The sequence below is a fragment of the Chaetodon auriga genome, chromosome 9 (assembly GCF_051107435.1).
Source record: "Chaetodon auriga isolate fChaAug3 chromosome 9, fChaAug3.hap1, whole genome shotgun sequence".
NCBI lineage: Eukaryota > Metazoa > Chordata > Actinopteri > Chaetodontiformes > Chaetodontidae > Chaetodon > Chaetodon auriga.
In genome coordinates this window covers 10110415-10138227 of record NC_135082.1, presented here as the reverse complement: position 1 = coordinate 10138227, position 27813 = coordinate 10110415, and the positions used below count along the sequence as shown (strand labels likewise).

The window sequence follows — 27813 nt, the reverse complement described above, 5'->3', positions numbered from 1 at the left end:
GAGCTGTCTATGGCAGCATGACATTATTTTGCTATTCTACATCCACTCCTCGGCCTGTTTGACATATTTTGTTCCTTTGTCACCTCTGCAGCAACATACTTTTTATAGTTTTGCCTCCAGCAGCATGACGTACACAAGTACTTGACAGCACAAGTGCAGTGGCTCAATTACAGGAATAACACGCTGGGGAGTTTTTCTTTTTTCTCCTTTTCTTTTTCCCCCCTCTTCAGTCAAACTGAAGTGGAACCAGCAGATTTTGACGGATTAGCCTCATTATGCTCTTCATATTGACTTCTATTAAAAACTCCCTGACAGACACATTATGATCTATGATGAAGACATCTTTAGGAACATGGGCACATCTTTCTGTTAAATATCTGTCTGATGGTGATGATATTTTTACAACAAGTTCTACTTAGCGCCATAGACTATTTTAGCCATCTTTACTAACGCTATTCTAAGATGTGTTTGCCTGTGTAAGTTTAAAAAGGACTGCATGGCACTCATTACACATGGGGCACTGTGGGCAAACAGACAACACGGTGCACACTTAAACACTGTCATAAACACTGAAACAGGATGGGGAAATGTACATTGATCCAATGTCTTTTTGCACACAGAGAATAAAATGCCAAAGGATGTGAGGAAAAAAGTGAACTTTTGTAATGATAGCCTAGCCATTTATGTTTGAGCTAAACCCTCATCATTTTGAACAAAGGCGAGGAAAATTGACCGTTCTCCCTGTATTTATGGGACATCCATCATTCATAAATTAGATAACCTTTTACTTCCTGCGTTTCTATTGCTTGAGTGTGTAAAGCGCTGTGGCCAGAGTCATAGTTTTTATCAGAAATGTTTCTGCCTAATTGGAAACACTGGAAATCTAATTCAGCATAAGCTTCTAATCTTCTAAATTTCATTGTATGGGAGAAACAATAAGTGGGGAAAGTGATTTTAACTAAAAAATAAAGTACCCTGCCTTAGTCCGATAAGTGAGCTCATCCCTAATCCTAATTGTGTCAAAGGCAGGATTTACCACTTCATTTTCTAAACAAGCACCGGGGCGTTGCACCGTATTGTGGTTTGCAATCAATCTCGTGAATATCGCAAGTGTTGGTTAATTTTGCCCTGTGCACAAAAGCATAGGGGCATGCACCTTTTCTTCAGGAATAATTGGCTGTAGCTCTCTGTAAATACATGGTTTAAATCATAACCCTGCTTATCAGCAGCTCGCCAGTTGTGCACTGTGAGAAGGAGGGGGAGCACGCAAAGCAAAAGCCCTCTTTCACGTTCAGAATTCAAAAATTTTATTTTAAACCAAACCAGTTTAAAGCATAAATCCTGGCAATATTAAGCCCATTTCCCAGCGTGTACTTTCCCGGTCTGACACTTCTAAAACTCTGAAAATATTACTTGCATTTCAAACGGACATGCTGCTCCCAGTGGCATCAAAAACACGTTTCCCAGGTGGCAAACAAAGAGCAATAATCCCTGGTGCAGATATTTTCATTCATGTATTGTTTCTGTTTTCTAATCCTGTATGGCCGACCAAGCGAAGGCAAAAATGAACCATTCTGACTCCAGACCTCTAACTGTTCTCTCAACCATGACCAAGATTTTAAATACAGGAAAATTAAATTTAGCCTACCACTGACTACATCTGCATTGTAAGAGTTATAATGGTGTAAACTAACCCGTCAATCAATGATGAGAACACTGAGATAAGGTTCTGGTAGAGCTACTAATATGTTCCTATAAGTTTTCATGATGCCACCACAGCTTTAGGCCCATTCGGATGTAAATACTTACATTAACGTTCCTGCTAGAAAAACCACATCAAAGCCGTCCTTTTGAAAATTAAACATACAACAATGTTATGGACATTTAAATCACAAAACCATTTGTATTAAATTGCAATGGGAGATGAAATTGAGGTTCAGAGTTCTCTCTTGATTTTGGAAACCATGAGAAAACAGCTTCACCAGAAGGTCCACGTAGCAGCTGTGCTGAAGCTTTAGTGATCTTCATCACCAGATAGAGTTTGGCCAGTTGTTCAAATTTCCATTGTTTGAGGGACTACATCAAATAAAGATGCACTTTAAACACATCCCATTAGAAGACCTTTTTACACTTTACAGAGAGCGTCCTCTGAGGGGTTTTAAACGTGTTTGAATTGTGTCCATATAATTGAATCACATCTGGATGATTGTGATACTCTTACAAGAAATTCAAGATGTTAAATATAGGAAAGATTTGGGACCCGTTTCTCTCTCTTCTATCGTTTTGAAAGATGCAATCAGTGTTTACTCCAAAATAAAAGCATGTTCTATGCATGGCGTGGATAGTAACGAGGATACTTTTTGCAGTGCATGGAAGTGAATGGACATCCATGACATCCCGTGCGTCTCCCGAGGGACCTGTGGGTGCGCACTAAGGCTGCACACTGCAAAAAATATTCTCCCCGCAAGCCATTTATTCAAGTAGCTTATTGAGTGTGAATTGTTCTCTTTGTTATGTTGAGGTGAAGACATCATTCCGTGAGGTGAGATAATACCACTTGTTTTCTGTGCAAAGCACATCTTTTTCTTTTTCTTTTTTAGGTTTGTCATTTGTCGATGTGTTATTTCCTCTGAGGTGAGCGATCTGTTCTATCATACCTTGTTGCAGTGACAATTGATTTGCGGACATTTCTTGAAAGAATCGAAATTTCCCTGCAAACAAGAAGCAAGAGAAATCATCTCCTCGTATTGTGGAGAAAAAAAATCAGCTGCTTTTAAGAGGAAAATTAAATAAATCGACATCGAGACTCAACAGCTTCTGAAGACGGGCATATTTTTTGCAGTGCGGCTAATGCTGAAGTCATTCTCCGTGTCTCATACAACAGCAGCCAAGGACACCAGAGCATCAGCAGAGAGAGGGAAAAGAGGAGAGAGGAAGGTGCCTCCTCTCGCCATTGCAATAACTGTCTCGCTGTTGTCTCGATGTTGGTGTAAATGCTGCTCTAACAGGAGGCGGCAGGGAGCGGAGGAGAAGCGGAGGATTTAACTTCACATACGGACAAACCTATGTTTGGATTTCGGCTCTTTTTCCCTTCGCCAATGCAAAAGGAAATATGCAGCGAAGCTTCACCATCCTCTACACCAGTTTACTGGGGATGTGCTTGGGTTCAAGCTCAAGTTTTCCAAGTAACATCAATATAGGTGAGAATGGCGCACACGCGTCAGACCTTTTGTTTCAGCGTTAAAACCTCTATTTTAACTTTGCTTCGTGTCTCTTTACTATGTGCGTCTTTTCCACCTTGCTTGTCCAGTGTGTCCAACATTAACTCCTGATTCTTTGCCGCTCAACAGGAGGATTGTTCCCAACCGAATCGCACGAATATGAGGTGTTTCGTTTCGCCCTCTCTCACCACCAGGACATCCCCAAACTGGTGCCGCAGGTGGATATGGTCAAGATGGGGAATAGCTTCTCCATGACATATGCCTGTAAGTATTATGTGACTGGAAGCAGATTACATTTGCTGACATTTGCCGTATTGTGTTTGTTCAGACCGTTCTTCCATCCCCTCAATGTGTTTATCCACTTCGTAAAGAGCTAAGAACTCCGTGAGTGTCAGACGTGCGCAGGCTATCATCGCATTTATCGTAGGCCTACTGCAAAGACTCGCCTCTGGTCGGTTGTCTTAACTGTTGCGTGGGACCGCGAAAGACTTCTTTTCTCTGTTTTCCACGGCATGATTGCAGCCTGATTTTGCGCTGCGGGGAAGCCTCGAGGATTTCAAATCAACCTCTGCAGCGGTATCAGAGACCCTACATATAATATTCGCTTCATATAACATCGGTCTTACAGCTATATGCATTTTAAAACGGCTCCCACTGATCTCTGTGCATCCTTCCTTGGCGACGCGAAGAAAGAGGAAAAACGGCTCTACATGCATGTGTAATTAGCCACGGATCACAATCCGATCATCTTTTCCTGGCAGAACACACACTATCAACCCCCTCTCTCTAAAACATTTACAAAGACATGCGCACACGCACGCACGCACAGCGCATATTTCAACTTTCAGGACTTAAAGATTACCTGCCTGAGCTTTCTGATCTGATCTTTATGGGTTTTGAACAGACAGAGCTGATAGTGCCTTTCATTCATTCACGTGAATGATTGTGGCATTGGAACTTAAAATAATGGGCATGTTGGCAGGCGGATGTTAAGGTCAACAAGGAAGTTTAAAAATCATTATTCTGAGTCCTTGGTCAGAGCAGTGGGGACACCGTTCTCCTGTGGGTGATAATGTGTGACATTGTGCCAGCCAAACAATTACTCCATGTCTGAGCTGTATAAAAGAAATGGCAGTATAATTTGTTTCTTCTTTGTTAGCCCTGCATTTATCCCTCCTTTGTATTCTGGCAACATTTTGTCGCCCTTGAGACTTTTCTGATGTGTTTTTCTCATTACACCCTCGACTCCTCCGTATGCGCCTGTGGCTCACTCACATTCACTGTCGTGAAGTCGTACACTTCCAGGTGATACCCTTTGACAACTATGCCTTCCCGTCTCTCTGCCGGGTGTGTGTCATTGCCTCAGTGACAGACATTTGATTACTTCTTTCAGACACCGAATGTTGCATTTCCAGTTTGAAACCTGTCTGGAATTTTAAAAACTGGTCTTTATTCCATTTTCACGGGCTCAGAGGCAGTCACTGATATCACTTATACCTCACGGAATAAGCAAGGAAATGAAAAATAAAGTGATACAGTTTAATAAATACACTAAAATACACGCATAATGGCATCCTGACTCAGATCTTAGGGACTGACTCTCTGTAACCTTTAAATGTTCTGGTTTGTTATGCTGAATAGCCACAGACGACTCATCAGGAACGAGGCTTTAAATTGTTTTTTGAGATATTTATTGAATATTGTCAACACACTCCACTAGCCTATTTGTTGATTAGTGTATGGTTCGATGCAAAGGAATAGATAAGCAATGCTATAAAGCAAGTATAATTAGCCTACAGTAAATAAACCTGAATAACAAGCAAATTTCTGTATCTACACGATGGTTAGATAAACCTAATCAGTGGAAAATCAATTGACTTAAAATTTTCACTTAAAAATTCGACAGCTTCTACACTCATACATACACTATAGCACTGCACTATGGCTGTATAATGTATAGTCTGCTTGCCGCCTGAAGGGGATCTTTGGTTTGGTATCTGCTGACATCAGGTGAAGTGGAGCTTGGAACCTGCAAAGTGACACTACAGAAGGTAGGTTGCTTGAGTTCCTCTTCAACAGCAGCAGGGAAGGATATAGGCACCCCTGACCACTTGCCTGTTGGGTGCTAGAGAAAGTGAGGCCCATGTGACCACCAACTTGGTGTTGACAGGACAAGTCTCTTGTTTCAAGTGGGGTTGTTCTCTCTGTCCAAGCATCGCCAGTCCTCATGATTCATCAGCTTATGGATTTCAGCCACGTGGGTGCCAACAAACACCTGATAGTAGCATGACTCTGACAGAAGCCAAGTTAAGACAGTGGTGGAGTCATGCCACAGCTTAACCTGGTGGATGGGAAGACTGAGCCCTGGCTTCAGTAGCTGAGCTAATTGGGTGCCAGCTGAAATGGCACACGAGCCATGTGTGCCTTCTAGCCATGGAATTAACTGCTACTGTTTTGGTGCAACCCTGCTTGCTGCACCCTCAATCCTTCCATCAGGACTGTCTTCGATAGGGTAAGCAACTAATGGGCTGCCAAAGACATGAGTGTCTCTCTTGTTCTCTGACATGTTTGGTCTTACTCTCATGCTCTCTTCCTGTATGACAGGCAATGGATCAAGACCTTAGCTTAGGTGGTTAAGAGGACAGTATACATTAAGGGGTCATACTGGCTTGTTGAAATCTTGTAGATACTCTGCATGATGACCATGGTGACATCATTGGGGTCCTGCTTGTAAGATAACATGTCCGTTGGACAATGCCAGCGCAAGCCGAATGTGGATTCATTGGTGTCTGGTTTGTCCACGATTCATACAAAGGTTACTGCTGGAAGTTCTGGCATCTGCAGGAAAGTATTTGAGGACAGATGAGTTTTTTGTTGCCAGTCAAAGCCTCCAGTGGTCCAGGGATTGCAAGGATTCGCCACCACCCACTACCCTAAACCAAAACTGTAGAGACAGTTGTCCACACAAAAGGATTAAAGAAGCGCTTCATGCAGGGAGGTTCCTTTCCCGGTGCTTGAATCAGCAGTTGAATACTTCCCTTCTTGTTATTGTGTTGCACCACATGGTGCCATATATACCAGGCTTCCATGGACTGCTCCACCTCTTCAAGGTGCAATTTAATGATATAACCAGAGTCTTACAGCTTCTGAATCTCTGTCCTGTATGCCTAAGCTTGGATTTGACTTATGTCCTCTCCACACTCTGAAGAAGTGGCAGAATTGTGTTCGTAGGGGCTTGTAAGGGAACAGTACCACCAACTCGCAGGAGCGGTGTGCTGTAACGGGATACTCCATCAACGTCCGCGCATAGTTGTGTGGCATAGTCCAATAATGTCTCTCATTTTTGTACCTTTACAAGTCATCTCTGTTGCTAGTCAACTGTTGGCTTAATGATGACAATTCTCTCGGCTTAGAGTAATTTTCTCATTGAACTTCTTCAGTGGAATCTTACTGATCCACCACTGTCCAGCATAGAGAGCTCGAATGCAGGTTGATGGGTGTATTGGAAACTCAGTGGTCCTCATTATCTGATTCAGTAGCTTTATGATGGGGAGTGCTGAACTGGTGGAGGACAAACATCTTCATTCTCCCTCTCTGAGGTCATAGTCTTTTAAGTTACCGGGTCTATGAATATTGTGTCTTGGACAGACTGTAGGCTCCCCTTTAGGCTCATCTTGATTACACTGATTACTAGAAAACATCTTCGCTATGGCTATACTCAATATTCAGCTCGAAGAACCAGTTGAAATAAAGTATTATGGACTGACTGTGTAACCTTTACCTCTTCTGGTTGAGTATCTTGAATAGACACAAATGTCTGGTAAGGGAGGAGGCATTAAATTGTTTTCCAGGATATTTATTGAATACTGTTTTCACACCAGTCAACACACACTTGTCCACTTGTTAAGTAGTGTATATTTCTATAGAAAACAGTGAAGAAAAGCTGTATATCAAGCAGATACAGCCTATAGTAAATAAACAAATATGAAGCAATTCTCCATATCTACTACAGAGGTTAAATGTAATGTGGTTGTAGCAGTTCTTATGAGATTCAGTTACAAGCTTAGAATTGGATTTGGAATAAAGCATTATGTGCAACCACACTTTGCAGATTTATAGACATTCAGTGCTGGCTCCTGCCGAATGTTGAACACTATCACTTTACTCTAGAATAGCACAGATATCCTTACATGTTCCTATTATTTTGTATAATTCTCCTACTCGTCCCTAAAAACCCCGACTTTATCCTGTCCAGAGTTGTGTTTATAGTGTGTAGAATTTTTCAAAATACAATAAGAGCTGCAGAAAATATTTGGAAACCTGAACAATCACCAGGCGACACAACAACCCTCCCCCCGTCCCCCAACCGTAAGCCAGGCAGCCAGGCAGAGCTGTGTAATGAAATGTAAACACACCCAAGATGCCCTCATTAATGAGATGGTCCTATGCTCAGAAGGGAATGTGATGTGAATATGAGGGTCAGGCTGCTGCTGAACATTTCCCAAGTCAAACATTGGGCCTATAGCAGATGAGATGGACTCAGAGGGGGGGTTGCTATAATAATGTCTTTGTAGTGTAGAGAGAGCACCATATAGCTTACATGCCATTACAAAAACAAAACAAAAAAGTAGGTGAAAGTATAAAAGCAGATCTTTTGCAAACGGAATACTTAACTTCACTGATTGCCACTAAGATCAAAAATCCTGGTTTGAAAGATTGTCAGTAAGCTGCTTGAAACTAACTAGACTCAGTCACTGTCAGCACGACAGGATATGTATGTATTTTCCCTCCATCCAGTCTCCCCTCTCAGTGTTCCGCGCGGTGCCATCAAATATGACGTCTTTTCTTCTTTGTGTCATGCATATCGCTGCAGTTCATAGGTATGATGGTGGGCTGTGGTACAAGCATGTCAGAAAGATTCACGGCAGAAGGAGACGGCATAAATGAAAATGACACCTCTTCCTGCTGTGTGTCACTCGGTCTAAAAGAGTATTTGGATGTGAAGGCTATAGAGACATGTTTGTAAGGAGAAAGAAGGGCTCCAGGGCCTGTTTACAATGAGTCAGATGAGAAAAGCGGCCTATTCCTGGGTTTCAATTTAATATGCCTATGTGGAGGAGTGTGTGTGTGTGTTTGTGCATGCATCTGGGTGCACATTCTTGCATCTGTGTAGGATGTCTTGAGTGAGTGACAGTTCACCTCTGTAAGTGTGTGCGAGTGTGGGAACGTGCCCGGGGCCCTTGGGGACTAAAAGTGTGAAAAGCAGTGGGTGAATGGACCCTTGTGCACGGGGATGAATGGAGCTCCGGATGAGGTTGATACTAGTCAGCTGGCTCTTATGACTGCCGACTTCCTCCACAAGCAAGCCATCTTACCCCACACACATAAAACACACATGCTCACACACACACACTCACTGGCACCTGCCTAAAGAGCAGGAGGAGAGGCGTGGGAGGTCGGGCAGTTGGGTGGACTAGGGCAAAGTTGAAAGAGAAAGCAAAGAGGAGGAGGAAGAAAAAAAATGGAATAGCAACATTGAATGTTGATGGCAAAGCGATTCCCGCCTGGGGAGTCATCAGGATGGTAATGACAATGGCAACACTGTCGGCATAATGTGAGACAATGGAGCTAATTTGCATCTCTGTCTTCATTCTTACTTCCCATACACATACCAAACCATAAAGTGATACACCTGTATTGTTGGCACTTTTTATTATGGATCATGGCTCTTTTTCTATAAGTACCTTTGTTTTCACATTTTCAGTGAAAGCACTTGCTTGACTGACTCATTTTACATGTTTCCAGTGGTTAAAAATAACTGCCAGGGATGCTGTGTGTACATGGAGAACATTAGTCACAGTTCCCCTCAGTTAGATATCACATTACCATAATCTGCTATTGACTTGGTTTATAATAAGGACGTCACTGAATCGCTAGCTTCATGTCAAATCCCCTGCAGGCTCACGCCTATATTATCTACTTTTCTCTTTGATATCCTGCATGTGTGTGGTGAGATTTAGGCTAAGCTTTGGCTATTTTTGGTTAAAAATCTGTCTTGAAGATATTGCACCTAGCAACAAAATGTAACATTTCCAACTGGAATCTTGAATTAGACATACATGTAGGTTTGTGAGTCACTACTTGCGTTTGATTTTGTGTCCAGTTCAGCCATCCTGATAATAAACCTTTCATCAAGACTAATTAGTGTTCATGGGAAAGACAATTTGGGTTGTCACTGCAATATAGGCAGCACTATTTCCCTTGGTCTCTGAAGGTCGGTTAAAGAGGACTAGAAGAGGATCTATGAGGTAGCCATGATCAATGAACTGAGTACAGAGGCCTGCCCAACGGATCAATATGGCAGAGATGAGAGGGGGAGGGTTGTTTCCCTCTGTGCAGACCTAGAAGATAGATATGAATTATCATTGGCTGATGGGATATATGTAGGTCTATGTCACAGTGAGAGTGTACAGGTAGAGGTCAAGTCCACAGGTGGACAAATGTTGGTGGTAAATCAAAGTCCTGCAGTGTTGGAAACAGGCTGTAATATCAGTGATGCCAGTGATATGCACTGTCAATAATGAACAACATTATAGTTATGACTATATTTTTATGGTGTCTGATGTATGAAGCTATTGATCAAAGAGGATGGTGTAGGGCTGTAAGTTTTATTTCCACAAGACAAATTGCCCAACTCAAAGAAATAGGATGTGATGTCACAGGTGTGATGTAGATAATCAGGAAATAGTCAGAAAAAACAGTGCTGCAGCTTTTAGTTTGATAGTGTAATGCTGTATACAACTATGGACACCAGTAGGATTGATCCTCCTCAAAAAGAAACATCAGGACATTCAGCTTTCTCTCTGCTTGACTTCATTTTAGCAATGTAGCGTCATTCTAGATCTCAGCGATTGCTTCAGTAAGTTGAGAAAGATGTTATCGCAACCAAAAAGATGGCCAAAACTGTAAAAAGAAGTCCCAAATAAACCAAACTATTCTTTAACATGCATGAAAAAAAAACAGCTGTCCCCACATTATGCTTTCTGATGTGTCTCTCGTCTGCTGCATTCACCTGTCTTGAGTTTTCCTCATCAGAGCAGTTTCTTGCTCCGACTGCTAAATAGAAAAGTGTTCGGGCATGTGAGACTCTGTGGTCACACACTTGCACACACGCACAATAGCTAACAAGAGGCAGAGCTCGAGCAGATGCATTTAATGTATTATTCAATGCAACACATCCAAAGCTATCACTCCATGGAGTTATAAGCATAAATATGTAATAATAACCATGTAGAGAAAAAAAAGCAATTCAACTGACTCTCTTAAGCACTGCTTAAAAATACTCAGCTCAGTATACGATCTGCTTGGAGGAGCTAAAAAAGAAACATGTCTCTCAGACACCTTTATTTCTGTATTTCTTATATAGACCCCCTTTACGCCACCATTCCGTACATCCCAGCTGAGACAGGATACAGTTTGTGTTAAGAAGAAGAGGGTGGGGGTGGATGTTAAGCTACAATCCCGGACCCATTGGCTTGTGTCAGTGAGGCTCTGGGGTTTTGTATTTTATTGTGTAGCGACTGTGTCAGTCATTGAGGTACAGCTGTGGTGACTGACTTCCACAGTGCATGCATGTTCAGACGGATTGCAGAGTGTTCAGTGTGTTATTGAAAAAGGCGGACAAAAAACAGATCACCCCTCCCTCCTGACTCTTTGGGACATGACAGTTATTTGTTGAGGAGAAAACAAAGAGAATGGCGGAGAAAAAAAAAAAAAAAAACAAGAAAAGAAACTGACGTTTGTTCTCTTGGGCTGTAGTCTGGCAGGTGCTGGTTTGATGAATGAGAAGGCTTGGATTTTTTTTGCTCCAGAGCGCCAGGGATAGAGAATGGCCCATAGCAATCAATGTAGATCAGCCAAAACTGCTCCCCAAGCAGCGGAGTGATAGAGTGAGGAGCAGAAGGGGGATAGATATTGTTTCTGTGCGTTGTGTGTGCCTGTGTTGCTTTCCAAAAGGAAAAAAAAAAGAAAAGAAAAGAAAAAAGGAAGAGGGGACGTGCACATGGGGCAGGGGTGAAGGAAGAGACAAATGGTCGGGAAGGAGGAAATAAGCAACCTGTGATTTAATCTCATCACTTTCTGACCATTTTCTGAGAAGCGCTTGCCACATAAAGGTAATCCCAATCGCCATCCAGCCCCTTGAGGTTTGAGAATCCTGCGTTGACAAGAAACCAGTCTTTATCACACAGACGCTTCTCATCCACCATACAAACACACACACACATCACTAATGGTGGCGTCCACTCTGTTTCTATTTGTTCTCCTCATTGTCTTTCTAAGCCTGCTCCGAATCCTTCTCTGCATTCATGCAAGCTCACCAAGTATTTAAAACAAATCTGTCGTCTCTGGAGGTAATGGCAGCTGGGACGTGGAGGTCTGAGCTGAGACATGTGGGGCTGGCAATTAGAAAACAATGTGTTAGGGGATGAGGACCAGGATTTGTGCTGCGGGGTGGAGGGACGAGCGCCGGATGATGGCAGCTGTCATGGTTTTGCAGCAAAGACAGAAGCCCTCTTTTGTCATGCAGCACATCTCAGGAGCTTCTGTGTACTTTAATGAGGAACAAAGCCTACAAGCGTATTAACAGTGTGACATAGTGTAACTGCTCTTACATTGACGGCACAAAACTGCTGCTGTCATCTGCACTGCCGGGCAGATGCTAAATCACTGCCTTGCCATGACACCAGACCTGCAACAGTTGCTGAAAGTTGAAGAGGTAAACAAAACAAAAACACACACAAATAGTAATAATTAATAATTAGTAATTATGGGTGGACAATAAGACAGTATACATTAACTATCAATATGGCATTATTCACTTTATAATGATTTGCCTTATTCTACTTTATTTTTACCTATATTTTAATATTTTATTGTGTGGTTTTATGGAGTGTCTTTATTCTTATCTCAGTGTTATTTTATATAATTTTTTTTATCTGTTTTTAGGTCCATTCTGTTTTGTTTTCCTGTGCGCTCACTCGGTGCCTGTGGTTTCTTTCTTGTAAAGCATTTTGAGCTGCAATTCCTCTATGAATGGTGCTTAACAAATAAAGTTTGTTATATTATTATTAGTATTGTAATGATAACAGTTGCAGATTTACAACTTTGAATGCAAATTTTTGAATCAAAGGATTTTTGACTTGAGGCGAATGTGACTGTGGAAAAAGCTGGTTTCTAAATACTATCTGGTGATGTCGTTGATGTGGCATGCTTCTTGGCTTTGGAAGTAACCCTACATTATGTTATTAGGTAGTTAGCCAGTTAGCCATACATGCATTTAATACATGCAAAAAACATTCTGTTTAATTTCTTATACTTTGTGCTCTTGGTTTTGGAAAAGCTGGAAAAAGAGAACACCCTCCAAATGATTTAGATACTGCTCTTAAGATAGGCCCCATGCATATCACTTCAACACAGACAGAAATACAAAGATCGACAGGGCTGGTTATGTTATGCTATGACTGTGCATTTGATTTTGGGGTGAACATGTTTAGCAAAGGATGGAATGAGGTTATTTTATCAAGGAAATTACAACAAGGGCTCAGGAAAAATGTTGTCAGTAAATGCAGTTTGTTTGGAAATGAATGTGTTCTGTTTTTATTTATGTTTTACTCAATGTCCTGGCTTTTTTGCAGGGACAGGGTTATATACTGTTTATTTGGAATTGGGGGTTGTATGTTATCCATAATCAATTATTCATTTAAATCAATGTTCAAGCAGTGGTGCCAAATGTTAGCCTCTCAAATGAAGAAATTGTTGCTTTTATTTGAAGATGTCACTGTGGGGGATCAGGAATTATTGGTAATTTTTCAGTATTGCAATACTCTGGATAGATTTTTGGATTGACAGATGAATCACGCAAATAATCAACAGATTATCCGCAGTAACAGTAATCGTTACTTGCACCTCTAGTTGGTCGTTGGTCGAAAATAAAGGTTCTGCTCAGGGCTATAATGAACACTTCCTTTCCTTTCCCAGTGGCTCGGCTGGAATTTGTCAAAGACAATTGCTTATTTATACAATACTTCCTAATGAATTAGCATGCAGGTTGTGTGCTCGCCTCTTCGTGCTCCACATATCCACCTCCATCACTTCTTCTGGAAGGGAAATGAAAGTGTGTGAGCAGGACTGTCCCTCTGCACCTGTCGACACTGATACGCAGATGGGGAGATAATTGCGAAGGGATGATTGTTAAGGAGATAATTGGAGTTTCCATACCCCCTGACAGGAGTGGGTCTGGGTTGGGTTTCTGACCCGCTGCCCAGGTAAGCATTTATTCAGCAGGCGGCAGGGCTCCACAGCAAACCAGATTGGAAATGTGGCGAGAAACAGCGAGGAGGAGAGACAATGGCCTAGCGTGAAAGGGTTAGAGGGTGAGGCGCAGGAAGGGGGAGATATGTTCGGAGCTGAGGGGAGTGCTCTCACACCCTCGATTACCCATTTAATGAGGCGATGCGGTGCCATTGTTTTATTACTTTGAGAAAATAGGAGAAATCTAGATTTCGCCGTGTGGTCCCTGTGTTTCCCACTGCTAGGCTGGCATCTGTTCTCTTTGTTCGCAGCAGTCTCCCTATCATCTCCTCTCACAGACACTAATGCTTCTGTTTCTTCTCCTCTCCAGCAACCAGCTTTGCCTTCTGTCCGCCCTCACCTACATTTTCAAGACACACTTGCTTTTTGGCTCATCCTTATTAACCTTCAATTACCCCTGTTTCAACTAATGTAATCTCTCAAGAGTATCCAGCACTCCCCGACATTAATCTAAGATCTGTTTGGCTGGTCAGCTGCTCTGATCACTGCTGTCCCTGGCGGTGGAAGCTCAAGAGAATAGTATCTTCCTGTCTGGCTTCTTTCGCTGTTTTCTCCTTTCTACCTTATACCCCAACTTTTGCATCGACTCCCTGTCTTTCTTTTTCTCCCTTTTCTCTATTATTGTCTCTCTTTCTTGCCACACACACCACTAACAGCACTGACATAAACACAGTTTTATTGCTTTTGCACAGGTAGTAAATCTCCCTTAAGCTTGAGGAGCTAAAGCTCAGTGCAACACTCCATGGGGCATGTGGGTACTCTAGAGAGGTAGAAAGGCAGTGAGGCAAAGCCAACCCCCACCTAAAAACCTCTAAAACCTGTTTTGCGTATCTTGACTCAGTATTACACAGTAAGCTTGGATGAAATTATCTCTTGCACTACTTTGATGCATTATCACTGAATGAATAATCTCCTCCAGGATAGATTTCAAGTCGTTTGCAGGAGATCACAGAGAAAACTGTTCTCACAGTAAAACCCTCCTACTCAGTCATGTCTGGAGACATTCATGCAGATCCACGTTGTGCTGCGTTTCGGTCCCCTGGGTCCCTGTCCTCTGAATGGTAGGGGATTGATTGCACTGTGTGAGTCATGCTGTGTTGGAGGGCTCATGTAGTAGGCCACCCCCACCCGTCACCTGAGGGATTGTTCACAAGCACAAGCTGTCTGCAAGATGCTGTCTTGTCAAAACCAGTGAGACATTTTTTTTTATTGAGATGGGTTATTGAGGGGGCTGCTTGGAGTGTGCCCACCCTTAGAAAGTTCTGAATGTGCCCATGTATGAATCAGACTTCTTTTCCTCTGCCTCTCATTAACAAAGCTGATTAGCTCTCTGGAAGATGGATGGGACCAGAGGGACCACAACATGCTCTCTGTTTTTTATTACACACATCATCTGACAGTTATTAGCCATGGGTGGCTGAGTGGAGGATGATTGTGTGCGTCTTCCAGTGTCTGGTGTCAGATGTGTTTATCTCCCCTCAAAGGGCTCTGTGGTTGATTGAGTGACCCCTCACCCTTGTGGAGGTGGTGTATATTACTGCCTGATGTGACAGGAACCTTCCTGCTCTTGTCATCCCTCTCATCTTTCAAAAGGATACCTTAAAGTCCATATGGGAAAACTACTATAGCATACCTTGTGAATATGAGCCAGCTCAATAAAGAAACTGTATGCCGGCCAAAATTTAAAGCCTGCTTTCATAAATGCTCTAGTTTTTTTCACTTCTATATAATTACTTTGAAGGAACATGTTATGCCTTTATTAGAAAGCTGACAGTAGAGAGATAACAGTAAATGAGGGGAGAGAGAGAGAGATGGGCAAAGACATACCTTTAGAAAACAGATTTCTTTAGAGTTTCACAGTAAAAATACACAGAGAACTGCGTATAATTGACCAGTGGATAAGATGAGTACCTTAATCGGATGTCTTATTTTGCGTCACCTGACATGTCATTCCTCAGTAGTTTGGCTCTATTAAAAAAGGACCTTTATGGATGGCTGAACAAGAACCCTCCAATCAGTACACTCCCTGCAGCTGAACCCGGCTTCCTGCTGTTGTGAAACTCCCTCTGTAATGCTGACCTTAATGTTGCACAAGATAATGGCATGCAAGTCCCAGGGGAGGAAAATAGTAGAAACTCGGTGTTCCTTCCGTGTGTGTGTTTGTGGAGGCATTTAATGTATATAACATCCCTGTCAGAGTTTGTGGTTTGCACGCCGTCACAGTAAACCCATGAGTCCAGACTACCTGTGTTTACTGAGCCAACACTCCCAAAATACTGTCCTTAGATTGATTCTTGGAAACCTGGTTATGGTTTGGCTTTCCCAAAAATGCATGAAAAAATTGTTTTGTGACTCTATTCGATACAATTCAGTTCAGCTGTATTGATTTTTATTTTAGTTTTATTGTATTTATTTATTTATTGTTTGACATATCAAGTAATGCAGAGCAATTGAAAAAAGAATCACACACACCCGCACGAAGGAGCTGCTCTGTACCACAGGCCTGTACACGGGTTAGTGAGCAGCTCCAGTGGAGCAGCTGAGAGGCAGGTACCAGGCACAAGGGCACCTTGACTGATGCAGTTGGCCAATACATCTAGCAAAAATTGACCTGTATTTACATACTGGCCAGTCAAATGGTCTCATTTTAATATCAGGATATTCTTCCTTGTGCACAAGTGAAAAACACGGTCTATATTTTATGGATTCTGTTCATTTTGATTCATAACTCGTGTCAAATAAGGTGCAGACTGAAAACTAATCTTTTAAAATCCATCATTGTTATAACTGTAGGGCTGCTGGTGTGTTATTCTCTACAGCTTCATTATGAATGTATTCATCAAGTCAAACTCAGGCTTTATTTGTAAGCATGAACCAGTGATGTTACATTGGCACTGTGTGGTTTTGTACTGGGCTCCAAACATTCATGGCCAGTATGAAGGATGCAGCATTGCCCACCGACCCCGAGCAGCCCTCCCATCATCCACAACTTCAGATGCAGGAGCAACTGTCAAAAACACGCCCTCTTTGTGCAGCCGGCACAGACACGTCTGTCATTTGATATTTGGCTCATGCTAAGCAGAGGAACAGCTGCAAGGCACAGGAAACAGAGAACAGGGAAGACAGTAGCTGCATGAGTTGTTTCTGACAGCTCCTCCTGTTGTGCGAGTATCAGTCCCTTTAGGATTTGAGTTTTCCTCTTTTCCTGTGGCCCACAATTCTGGCCACGCCAAATGCAAATCAAGTTGTTGTTCATTCATAGGAAAAGTTTCAAAAGAGTGCAAATATAAAGTCAAGAGACAGTGAGCGTTCGCGCATCATCTGTATGCATACACTGAAGAATTGTGTTGACGTTTGGAAATGATTAAGGTTTGTTTTGAGTGTAAATAAAATGCAGCGCAGTGGAAATGTCCTGCAAATCGTCCATTATTTCAGACATTGTCTAAGGATTTTGCGGAGCCAAGTCAGTTTTACAAATTTGCTAATTCCTTGAGGGGAAACCTAATTATGACAAAATGTCCAAACACTCACAATTCCCACTTCGTCTTCCAAAAGTCCTTTCGCAGCTCTGAGCTACTGTAATCCCTGCCAGAGAAGCAGACCGTTGCCCAGGCAACCTCAGTCCTGCCACCATGGCAGCTGTAACTGTGGCGAGGAGACACGGAGTGCCAGGGTGGACAGGTGTTGCTGGGTCTTTAAGATCACTTTAGGTCTCTCAACCCTACCTCAAATGTCGTTACACATGTGGAGCAGCGCTAACAAGCCGCTCACACACACAAACACACTCAGTATGCCGCTCCTCCATACCGCTATCCAAACGAGACCTGAGACCGCTGAGTTGCACTAATGTTCTGTGTCATGCTCGTGTCGAATTAGACGAGCACATGGTTCTCTTTGCCAGCTCGGAGCAGGAGGTCCGTGCCACATGGCTGCATTTGTCAGACAGACATACTGTAGGTATGAGAAATGACTCATATTCAGTGAAACATGGTAACCTGCTGCAGGGCAGAGTAATGGGACGCTGCACAAAAAGTCAAACAAGCTCTCATTACCTTTTATCCAGGCAGAACAGGGAGGCCGACGCCGAAATTGGTCCTAGAAAATTGTAACGGGAAATATAATGTGTGCGAAAGGAAAGCAATAGCTGAGAGAGTGTCGATTTAATAGCAAGAGCGTGTGCAGACCATGAAGGAAAGATAGTTCTGTTACTGAGTCAGTGTGGCGAGGCTCAAAATGTCTATTTCAGGGCTTGCTTTAAGTAGGGTGAGTCACCAGGCTTTTGGAGCACTAGAGGCTGCATATGTGTGTGTGCATTCATGTGTGTGCACATGTATTTTTATGTGATACCGCTGAATTTCTCTCTCTCTCTCCCTTTCACACTCTCCCTCTATCTCCGTCACACACACGCAAACACACACACGTGCCTGCCCGGAGGGTGCAGGTCTGTGACAGGTTAGGCGTTTTGGGTGCGGGCCATCCTCTCTCTGTCTTTCCCTCAGCTCCTAGCAGTGAGTTGGCCCTCGCGCGGGGACAGGCAGCGGCTTCAATCTGTTTGGTAAATACTGAGATAAGTAAGGCCCACCCATTGCCACAGCAGAAAATAGCCCAGGCCAGACTTGCGAGTGCAAAGATAGCATGCTATGCTGAAAGCACGGAGAGGATACGCCTTCCAAAGAGAAGACCGTAGACGTAAATGAGCTATTTTAAGATATTAGAGAGTGTGAAGGAAGTCAGAGTGATGGACAGACAATGGAAGAATGGGGAGACCGAGGGAGAAAGCAAATGAGAGATGGAAACCGCCTCCTGCTGCCAGTAAAATGTCAATGGAACCCCGGGGATGCATTGATTAACCTCTTTACTCCTAATCTGCCTTCACCTCCTCCTCAGACACAGACTGGTTGTACACAGATGGACAAACTGACCAGCTTTGCATAAACATGCCACAGAGTAGCAGAATGGACAAAGGCTATTTGAGCTGTTTCTAACTGAAAATTCAAAAGCACCGTGCGATGACTCAGTTTTTAATGAGAGGGTTAAGAAACTGTGATTAATGTTGCTTTCATCAGAGACAGCTTCTCTTTATACATTTGCGTGTTTGGGTGATAGACAGCAATAGAAATGAAAGCATAATGAAAACTTTAACTTTATCTAGAATTCAATTTCACTCAGTTCAGTTCAATTTAATTCAATATGGGGCTGCAGCTTATGACTTTTTCCACGATCAATTCATCTGATTCATTGATCCAGATTCATTAATTTCACTATTTCATCAAAAATAGTGAAACTGAACATCATTAGCCCAGGGGCCCTGTCCTCTAATAGCTTATTATGAATAAATAGCTAAATATTCAATTTAATATAATACAAGGTGGGTACAGGCAGCAGATCTTCACATTGGAGAGGCTGGAGTTGACGGATTATTTGACTAATCATTTTAGTTTTAATTCAATACATCTTTGTCTCACCTACATGAGCAAGTCTATAACAGATAGTAGATCATTACAATCCTTTTTAGAGTGTAGAAGACGTGTTATTACATTGTACAAAGTGAACTGTTTTTTGCAGTTATTGTATGAAGCTTACGTTTTCCAGTGCTTAAAATCCAACAGTTGTTACTTAATTTTACTTATTTTTTTTGCGAATTTTACGAATTTTACTTTACTTACAACAGGAGTTTTTCCTCAGTTGAACAGAAATATTCCATTATCCTCTAATTAGTTCAGAGTCTAACTGTCTTCATGTGCCCTCTCCCTGTGTTCTCTTTTCTGTCTGGCAGTTTGCTCCCAGTTCTCCAAGGGCGTGTACGCCATCATTGGCCTGTATGACCGGAAGACAGTCAACATGCTCATGTCCTTCTGTGGAGCGCTGCACGTCTGCTTCGTCACCCCGTCCTTCCCCATAGAGACGGCCAACCAGTTTGTCATCCAGCTGAGGCCTGAGCTCCAGGACGCTCTGGTGGGAGTGATCGACCACTATGGATGGACCAAGTTTGTCTACATGTACAGTTCTGACTCAGGTAGGAAACGTACTCACCCTTTATTTAATTTCACGTCACACTGTATATCAGACATCATCATCTTTAGTGTGTGATAAACACATGCCATAGGAGCATATGTGTAGGTTTTTCTCAATTTTCAACTGATTATTCTTCATAAAAGATATCTTAGAGGCATTATCAGCCTCATTCACCTTTGAATATCAACATTTAGAGTTTCATAAATTAAAATGTCTTTACGGGAAACAGCAGTTCCTCTGCACTGCATGGACATGATGACGGTTAGAGGCAGAACCAGTTGTTAAACCAACCACCATTAGCCGTCCTCATATTGCCATGGCGACAGCAACAGGGTCAATCTTACCCATTGTGCAGCAATGAGCAGTCAGAGCATTTATTTTGGACCGCCGTCTTTGTGCAGACAGAGAACACAGAAAAGAAACACTGACCTGCACTGACTAGCAGATAAATCACACAATAGAACAAAAGATTAAGCTTTTCATTGAGTCGTCCTCAGCAGTAACCCGTGTTGCAACTGTCTCTTTTGGCTGTGGCATGCCAACAATGGGGGGGGGGGGGGGCAGACACAAAAAGTGATGTAGCATTCAATTTAAACATTTTAATAAGAGTCCCACAGAGGCAGGCAGAAAGAAAGCTGCATACCTGTCAGCTTCCTGCTTCCTTCTCTCCCTCTTCTCTTCCTCTCCTCTGTAGCCAGTCAACTATACCATTCCCATAATGCCATGCCATCTGGCCCAGGTGTGGTGGGTTTTGGAGCATGACCATGAAGGGTATAGTTTGTGTGTGTGTTCCCAAAAGCATGCACACTTAATTCATGTGTGCCCTCTTTGCACATGCAACTTTTGCAGGCATGCAGTATGAAAGCTGACTGCAATTTTTATCTGCTCATGTTTTTGACTTGCGTGAGAGACGCAAACAGGCTTAAGTCAGCTTTAAAAGACAGATGCCATCATGTCACTCTGCAAAGCTCACTATTGAGCGGTGACAGGGGAGATTTCACAGCAGTCTCTGGCCCAGTTGATGCGTGATGGCCATAGCGCCACACGTCTCACAGATTTTTTTTATCTTCTTTGATCCCTTCATTAGCCACTCAGACTTTTGGGTGCGTGTGTGCACATGTGTGTGTGCAGGGTCAGCCCTGTGTGATTGAGGGGTGGGAAATAGCCAGTGGAATATTTATCAGGAATCCTCTGTTGTCCAGATACTCTGCTATATCAACCTTCCTACAGGGTTATTTTAAGCCTGTAAAAATCGTAAAAATTTTCCTGGTGTGTGTGTGTGTGTGTGTGTGTGTGTGTGTATACTTCATTCAAATATATTGTTATTCTTCTTTGTTATTCTTATTCTAAGATTATTATCTTTTAAAACACTTTGACATATTATTGGCTATGAAAAGTTCAAAAGTTCTGATATATTTGTCTTTGGCATATATTTATATTTCAGTTTTTTTTTTTTTTTTCAAAAGTGTCTTAATCCATTATCTGAAGTGGACAAGGACATACAAATATACCGTATGCATTGTCACTCTCTTAGCATCTCACGAATTTCTAGATTACTTCTATCAACATTGTGTCTTGCTGTCTTGCCATGTGCCCCTCATTTTTATTTTCTAAAACCAAGAAAAGGAAAACAAATTTGATAGCCCATTAAACCCATCATAAACAATATTCAGGAAATGGTTTCCTCAAAGTGTCATTTTCTCTCCTCTCGATTGCCTCATGCCCAGGTCTCCATGTATTGCCTCTGGCCAGAAGGGTGTTTATGACAGCCAGATTCCATTATGATGTTACTCTCTTCCAGGATGCCTTTGGAAGACCATTTTTACCTTGGCCAGTCTCACGAGCCTCCCTGTCAGGCCGGCTCTGATTTATAGCGGTGCATCAGCCACACAGTTAAAAAAAGCGAAAGGATATTCAATGTAAACAGAGTGAGACAAAAAAAAAGATGGAAGAAAGCAGGGAAGGAATGAAGAACAGATGCCATATTTGAAAAGATAAGAAATGTTATAGTTCAGCCACACTGATAGCATTGAGGGGAAACTCCAGATCTCTCTTTAATACATTACAGGACAGAACGTTCTCTACACTAAGTGTTAATGGGATTCAAGCACTAATTTTAGCCCCTGTTGACTGCTGCCCAGCTGTATGCTGAAATGCTGGAACATAATGTACATAACACAGAATTAACAAATAAATATACAAGCACATGATGAAGTGAGGAAAGATGTAAGATATTTAAAAAAGATCGAAAGAACTGCACAGCCTGAGTGAGACGCAGCGTCCTTTTCAGACTGCTGGACCAGATTGCGCTGCATGCTGCTGTCCATGGTGCTGAAACCTCTGCTGACACCGGGACTCGACTCCATGCACAGACAGTTGTCCGTTCTCCTCAGGACCACTGGCCTTACTCGCGGCCATGATTAACCGCCTCCTGTGTTCCCATGCCTATCATCAGTCTCACAGCCTCTATTAAATCTGTCAACACCAAGGACTACAATTATTCACTCATGAGCAGCAGAGAATGGAAAGGACATGGACACCATGAAAGGCGCCAACGTCCCCATCTACCTTTCCAGTGATGCCTTTACCACCTTGCCATTTTTGTCTGTGTCTAATTTATTTACATATACTGTATTGTGGTCAGATGTGGAGGTGAGACACCATCCATCTTTTTATTTCCTGATGACCTGATGTCAAATAGGCAGCATGAATTGCCTGGAGAGCAGCTGGTGTGCGTTGTAATAGGGCCAGGCAATCATCCATCAGAGGCTGTCACTGCATTTCTCATCCTTCTTTTGACAGGCTCTGTGTTGTTCTTGCAGATAAGCCATTTGTACATTTGCTCAGTGTGCATGAAATATGTGAACATGAAAACACATCATGTGCAGGCACACAGTGGCTTTAACAGTGTTTGTCATCTTTAGTGGAAGAAAAACAAATGCAGCTACATCATGTATTAGTTTACATTTCTAAGTTCTGTAATTGCTATAATTCATTTGGGTAATGGCTGCCAGTCTGCTGCGGGTGAAATTGCTTTATTTACTCTGTGGAACCACTGTGGCTGCCAGCTCAAGAGGAATCTGATTGGTCTACGGCCAGCAGCAAATGAGTACAACAGTGAGTCAGATTGTAAATCAGAGCTCAAGATCAATGTGTTCTTTAATCGCCTTTTATTTCCTGTCTTAGCATGAGCCTTTAGCACACTGGCTGTTCTACCTTCTTCCTCCATGATGCTCAAGTGTCTCAGCAGCATATCGGTGACAGCGTAATTGAGTAGCGCCACCTGTAATTGGCGCTCAGAGGACGTAAAGCTGGCTGTGAGCGTGTCATCCGCGATGATGCACGGCCTGATTATTTGTTAGCGTGAAAGTGGTGATTATTTAGCCTGGCGCTGTACGAGCTGGAAAAGCACACCTGTACGCGTCAGTGTGCTTAATGAACTGTCCCGCTCATTGTGCTTTATCACTGAAGATACAGGGGAGATTCTGATGGATACGCTTGTGAAGAGCAGCTTGGTTTGCTGCATGGCTTTTGTTTTGTTCTCAAGTTGTTTCAATTTATCTTTCAGCTCATAATGTAACTACACTCAGTATAAGATTAACCTGCACACAATTTGTCTCATGTTGCCTGATAAAATATAGACACTTAAGGATCGCTCGCAGTGGTCTACCAACTAATCATTTATTACTTCATTCATCTTAAACTTCTTTGTGGAACTTTTTAAATGTCCACACATTTAGCTCTCAGAGTTTCTCTTTTCTTACTTTCTGCAATTCCCCCCAAAAAAACCTGAGTTTTACCTTTCTCCACACTTCTGCCCAGGCCTGTCAGTGCTGCAGAAGGTTCTGGACACGGCGGCGGAGAGGAACTGGCTGGTGACATCAGTCAATGTGGAGACCATGACGGAGGCCTCTTTCTTGAAAGTGTTCCAGGATTTGGACAAGAGGAAGGAGGGCCAGATTATCATCGATTGTGAGACTGAGAGGCTCACTGGCATCCTTAAAAAGGTAAAGAGCTTTTCACTGTTTTTGCAGTGATAGAGGATTATGTAATGATTTTGTGCAATTTCAGCTTTAAGACTGCAACCTCACAACAGAATACAACCACACTGTCTGTCGCACATTGGCACCAAATTTTACAAGTTAATCAGTGAATTTACCCTCATTAATATCAAACTCATTGTGAAATTAGCCGGCATATTAAGTTTAAAGGACTTCTCCTGAGAAATATGTTATAAAAACACACACTTCAGAACAAGGTTGTGCATGTTTTAGACAGATGAACAAAGGAGAGAGGCGGAAAGAGAAAGGAGGGGATTTGAGTGGAAAGTGGGGGTTGATTGGTGATCTGTGTTTTGACTCCTGGGGCATCAAGGACAGCAGAGATAAATAACGCGCCATTAACATTCGGAGTCGGAAGTTCTTCTGTGATAGGATCATCGCTTACTCACCTCTGTGCTGCTGAAAGGAAAAGGATGTGGCATTGTAATTGACTGTTCGCTACACCAAACAGAGGTCATCCAATCATTGCTTAGCAACCTTAACCAAGCATGGAAGGTCAAGCTTTGGATTTTACTGTGCACTGAAGCGCTGTATGTGGAGCTTTAGTGTTTGTCTGCTCTGACGTCAGCTGCAATCATTAAAATGTTGGGGGGTTTTTTTATTTTTTGGTCTCGCCTCGGGACCCAAACTTACAAAAATACCTCATGATTTACCATCTACAACTATAAACTACTGATGAAGAATACAACAAACCATGAATTCAAAATGTATTGGACACAGAGGATAATATCATTAAACCTCACCACGTGAGACATTTGTCATTACTGACTCTTCCACTGTCAAAACAAAGTCGAATAAATTCACTTTGCTCCCTAATCCACATCAGTCGGGGACGGATTGTCACAATGTCAATCGCGGCTGGCAAGATAACGTCAGCAATCATGACGAGCACTGACAAGAAATGTTAGATAGCGACACACGAGTCACCAACCCAGTGTCAAAATTCGTTTGACTTGCTTGCTTTGTCACTGGTCGCTGTCGCTGGTATTAAAGACCCTTTTCACAGCAGGTATTTTGGGACGTCTAAGCAGGAAAAGCACAGGTGTTACTAATAGCATTAAAGCTGAGTGCGTTCCATTTAGATGAGCCAGTTTCAGCATCCAGGTGCTCACTGGTTTACAGGGACACTTCATAGAATTTGGCCATCATTAACAACATTTATTTCACCTGTGCTTTCCCTGCTATGACAAGTCAACATGTCTGCCACGAAAGTTGCATATGTGCAACCATAACTAACGGGGGGGGGTCAGTTAACGACGCACGTATACACACCTGGAACCAGTTTAGTCCTTCGAGCAGTTTTATCTCCAGAACTATCCACACATTTGTATTGTTTTCCTTCTTGATGTCACTTGTGTGATTTATTGGTTTTCTGTCAGATTTTTTTCTTTTCTAGGATGCTGTTTATAAGAAAACACACACACACACACACACACACACACACTTTAATGATGTTAACACACACACACACACACACACAGTCCCCATCTGTATGTGTAGGCCGTGGCTGCTCTGTGTGAATGTTATTGATGGCCCTGTGTCTTCACTTAAGGTTATTGCATCAGTTCTCACCAGTTTACAGGAGCTGAGCCTGAGAAGTTCTCCATGCAGACGGCCACCATCAATCACCCACATCTGCTCCCTGCCTCCACACTGCCATGCCTGTGCACCCAAACAATGGCAAACACACACACACACACACACACACGCACCTCTTTTGCCCTTTAAACTCGCTCCTGTGTTCATCTCACTCATCTGATACAGTACACAGATTTTCTCAGGATAATGTCACTGACAGTATGCTGAGGGTGACTTCTCATATAAGCTGAGCGTCGATGCGGTTTCCTCAGAGCACATTCATCGTGACAGACGAGCTACCTCAGAAACGGTTCAGAGTGTGTTTTCCAACAGAGACACAAAAACTGACCTGTTCTCTTGGGGCTGAACTCTGAATGACTCTTCAGATTTGCATGTATAATTAAAAAGCTACTCACATCCAAAACATTTCCATTTGACGGCCCACTGTGGCAGTAATGTGTGTTTTCCCCCATGTCGGGTGTATTGGTGTCAGCGCCAGTGTGCGTCTCTCCTCCTTCCCTCTAGTTTTTCCTTGCCCGCGGCTCGGCTACAGGGCCCGCCTTGTGCTGGGGTCACCATTAATAACAAATGCCACCTTCTGTCATGACCTACAGCGTCTCCAGACACACACACATAACACATGAACAAATGAGTACACTCTCCGAAGTATATAGGAGGGAAAAAGCTCACCAAGAGGTAGAGGAGTGTAAAATGTGTGAGGGCATGCTTAGGGCCTGAACAGACTCTTATCCGCTGTGCAAAGGCCATTAATTGGATGCATGGCTTTGAATATGAGCATCCCACTCAGCCTTTTTTTATGTGACTGCACAGTATGCTGTGATGACACATATACACACACATATTTGTTGTACAGTGCAGCAGGCTCTTTATTTAGGCATAAACTAGGCAGTTTGCCTTGAGTGCCATCGGCGTGACCGGGATTTTTCTTGTCATCCTACAATACATTCAAATGTCAGTTAAAGAGGTGTCCAGTTTGCCCATTTCTTTTATAAATAAACCAGTTCTGGCACTGCACTACACCTCTCACCATGATGTTCAAACTGTCCTGGCCCTCGGTGGTCCAATGACCTGCGACACCTGCAGTTAGAAGAGACATAGAGTTTGGGCGAGGGACAGGGGCTCGTGGCACAGCTCAGCGCTGACAGACTTCGTTATTTGATTTGATATTGTTCGACCATGTTGGAGTTCCAGAGAACCAGATCATTGTTTTATAAGTTATTTAAATATTTGATCAAAGATCAAACCAGAGCTCTTGAGGGAACAGAGGACAGAGGAGGAGGAGGGAAGCAAGTATAGTACAGTATGGAGTAATGTATGTGCAAATAGATGGCTGAATGCAATATTCATGACAGATCAAAGTCATTTTTGATTTTGTAATAATACATTTCTTGCATTTTTAAGTGAATTCATCAATTTCGCTGCTGCTCTTTAACATATGAATAATATCAGTGGTGGGCTTGTGTGTGATAGACAGTATGTGGTTGTTTTCATGGGAGTGGGTGTCTAGCCAGCCCTGAAGTACATAATGTCTGCCACAGTAATACCATTCATCACTGGGGATGCAGGGCAGGAAAGGAAAGGATATGTGGAGTAGGTTATCTGTTTCTATGTTGTCTTTCTACTCATGTATTAAATGATCTTTGTGAAGACGCTCACGTTGTGTTATATTGAATGTTCAGTGTTCAGTCACCTTTCTCCGATTCTGTCTGTTCTGCACAAGGTCAAGTACTGTATTCTGTACCAGGTATACTGCTGAGACACTGTCAAAACCTTTCCCTCTCTCAGGTGTGCACACACATATCTCCCCTCTGACCTTGTCTTCCAGATTGTTGAACAAGGCAAGAATGCAAAGAGCTACCACTACATTCTGGCTAACCTGGTAAGGTCTCATCATTACATCATAGCATTTTCATCTTTTTAGATTTCATTGAGAAGTTTCCACATACTTGCCTACATACTTTCATACCTCATTCATATTGCATTACTGTCAAATGTGGCTTTTAACAGGATTCCAGGCTTTCATGACTTTATTGCCAGTTTAATAGACTTGCATGTGTTGAACATTTTTGCCTAAAACTATCTGGTTTCATGTCTTTTATGTTCTCTCATCCCATTTTCCTCTTCAGCCGCTTCATATATTTGTTCTCTGAATTGTCAAACCCACAGACACAGAGCAGCACAGTAGTAGACTAACAGTAAAGCACGAGCAGGAAACTTGTGACAGTCAGAAAAGGAAATCTTTGCAGACTCACAGAGACCGAAAAAGGTCAAGCAGCCAATGTGTGCAAGCTTACATCCATTAGATCTCCTTGTCTGCTGCCATTTTCTTAGCGCAAACGGTATGTAGACCCTACAGCGCTGTTCGACTCACTAAATGCAACCAAATGAAGAGAAAATTGACATCAGCAGAAGCCGTAGTAATAACAGCATTAATATGCAGCTGCTGGCTTGAACAATTTCTCACTGCTAGACTTTTAGATTGGCTCAATCTCCCTTGTCTGGCCCGTTTGCCAGATTTAATTTTAAATGATAAGGCTTGGACATTA

At 42.6% G+C, this 27813-nt stretch overlaps 1 protein-coding gene across 1 annotated transcript in view; it reads left to right on the top strand.

Moving 5' to 3' along the window:
- The first annotated feature begins 2879 nt into the window (after positions 1–2879).
- The window catches only part of gria1a (glutamate receptor, ionotropic, AMPA 1a), a 66932-nt gene continuing 41998 nt past the window's right edge, over positions 2880–27813 (top strand). The window contains 5 exon segments of the mRNA XM_076739543.1: positions 2880–3200; positions 3351–3485; positions 19369–19608; positions 23430–23614; positions 27093–27146. Of these exon segments, the coding sequence (XP_076595658.1) occupies positions 3113–3200; positions 3351–3485; positions 19369–19608; positions 23430–23614; positions 27093–27146 (702 nt within the window). The 5' untranslated portion in view covers positions 2880–3112.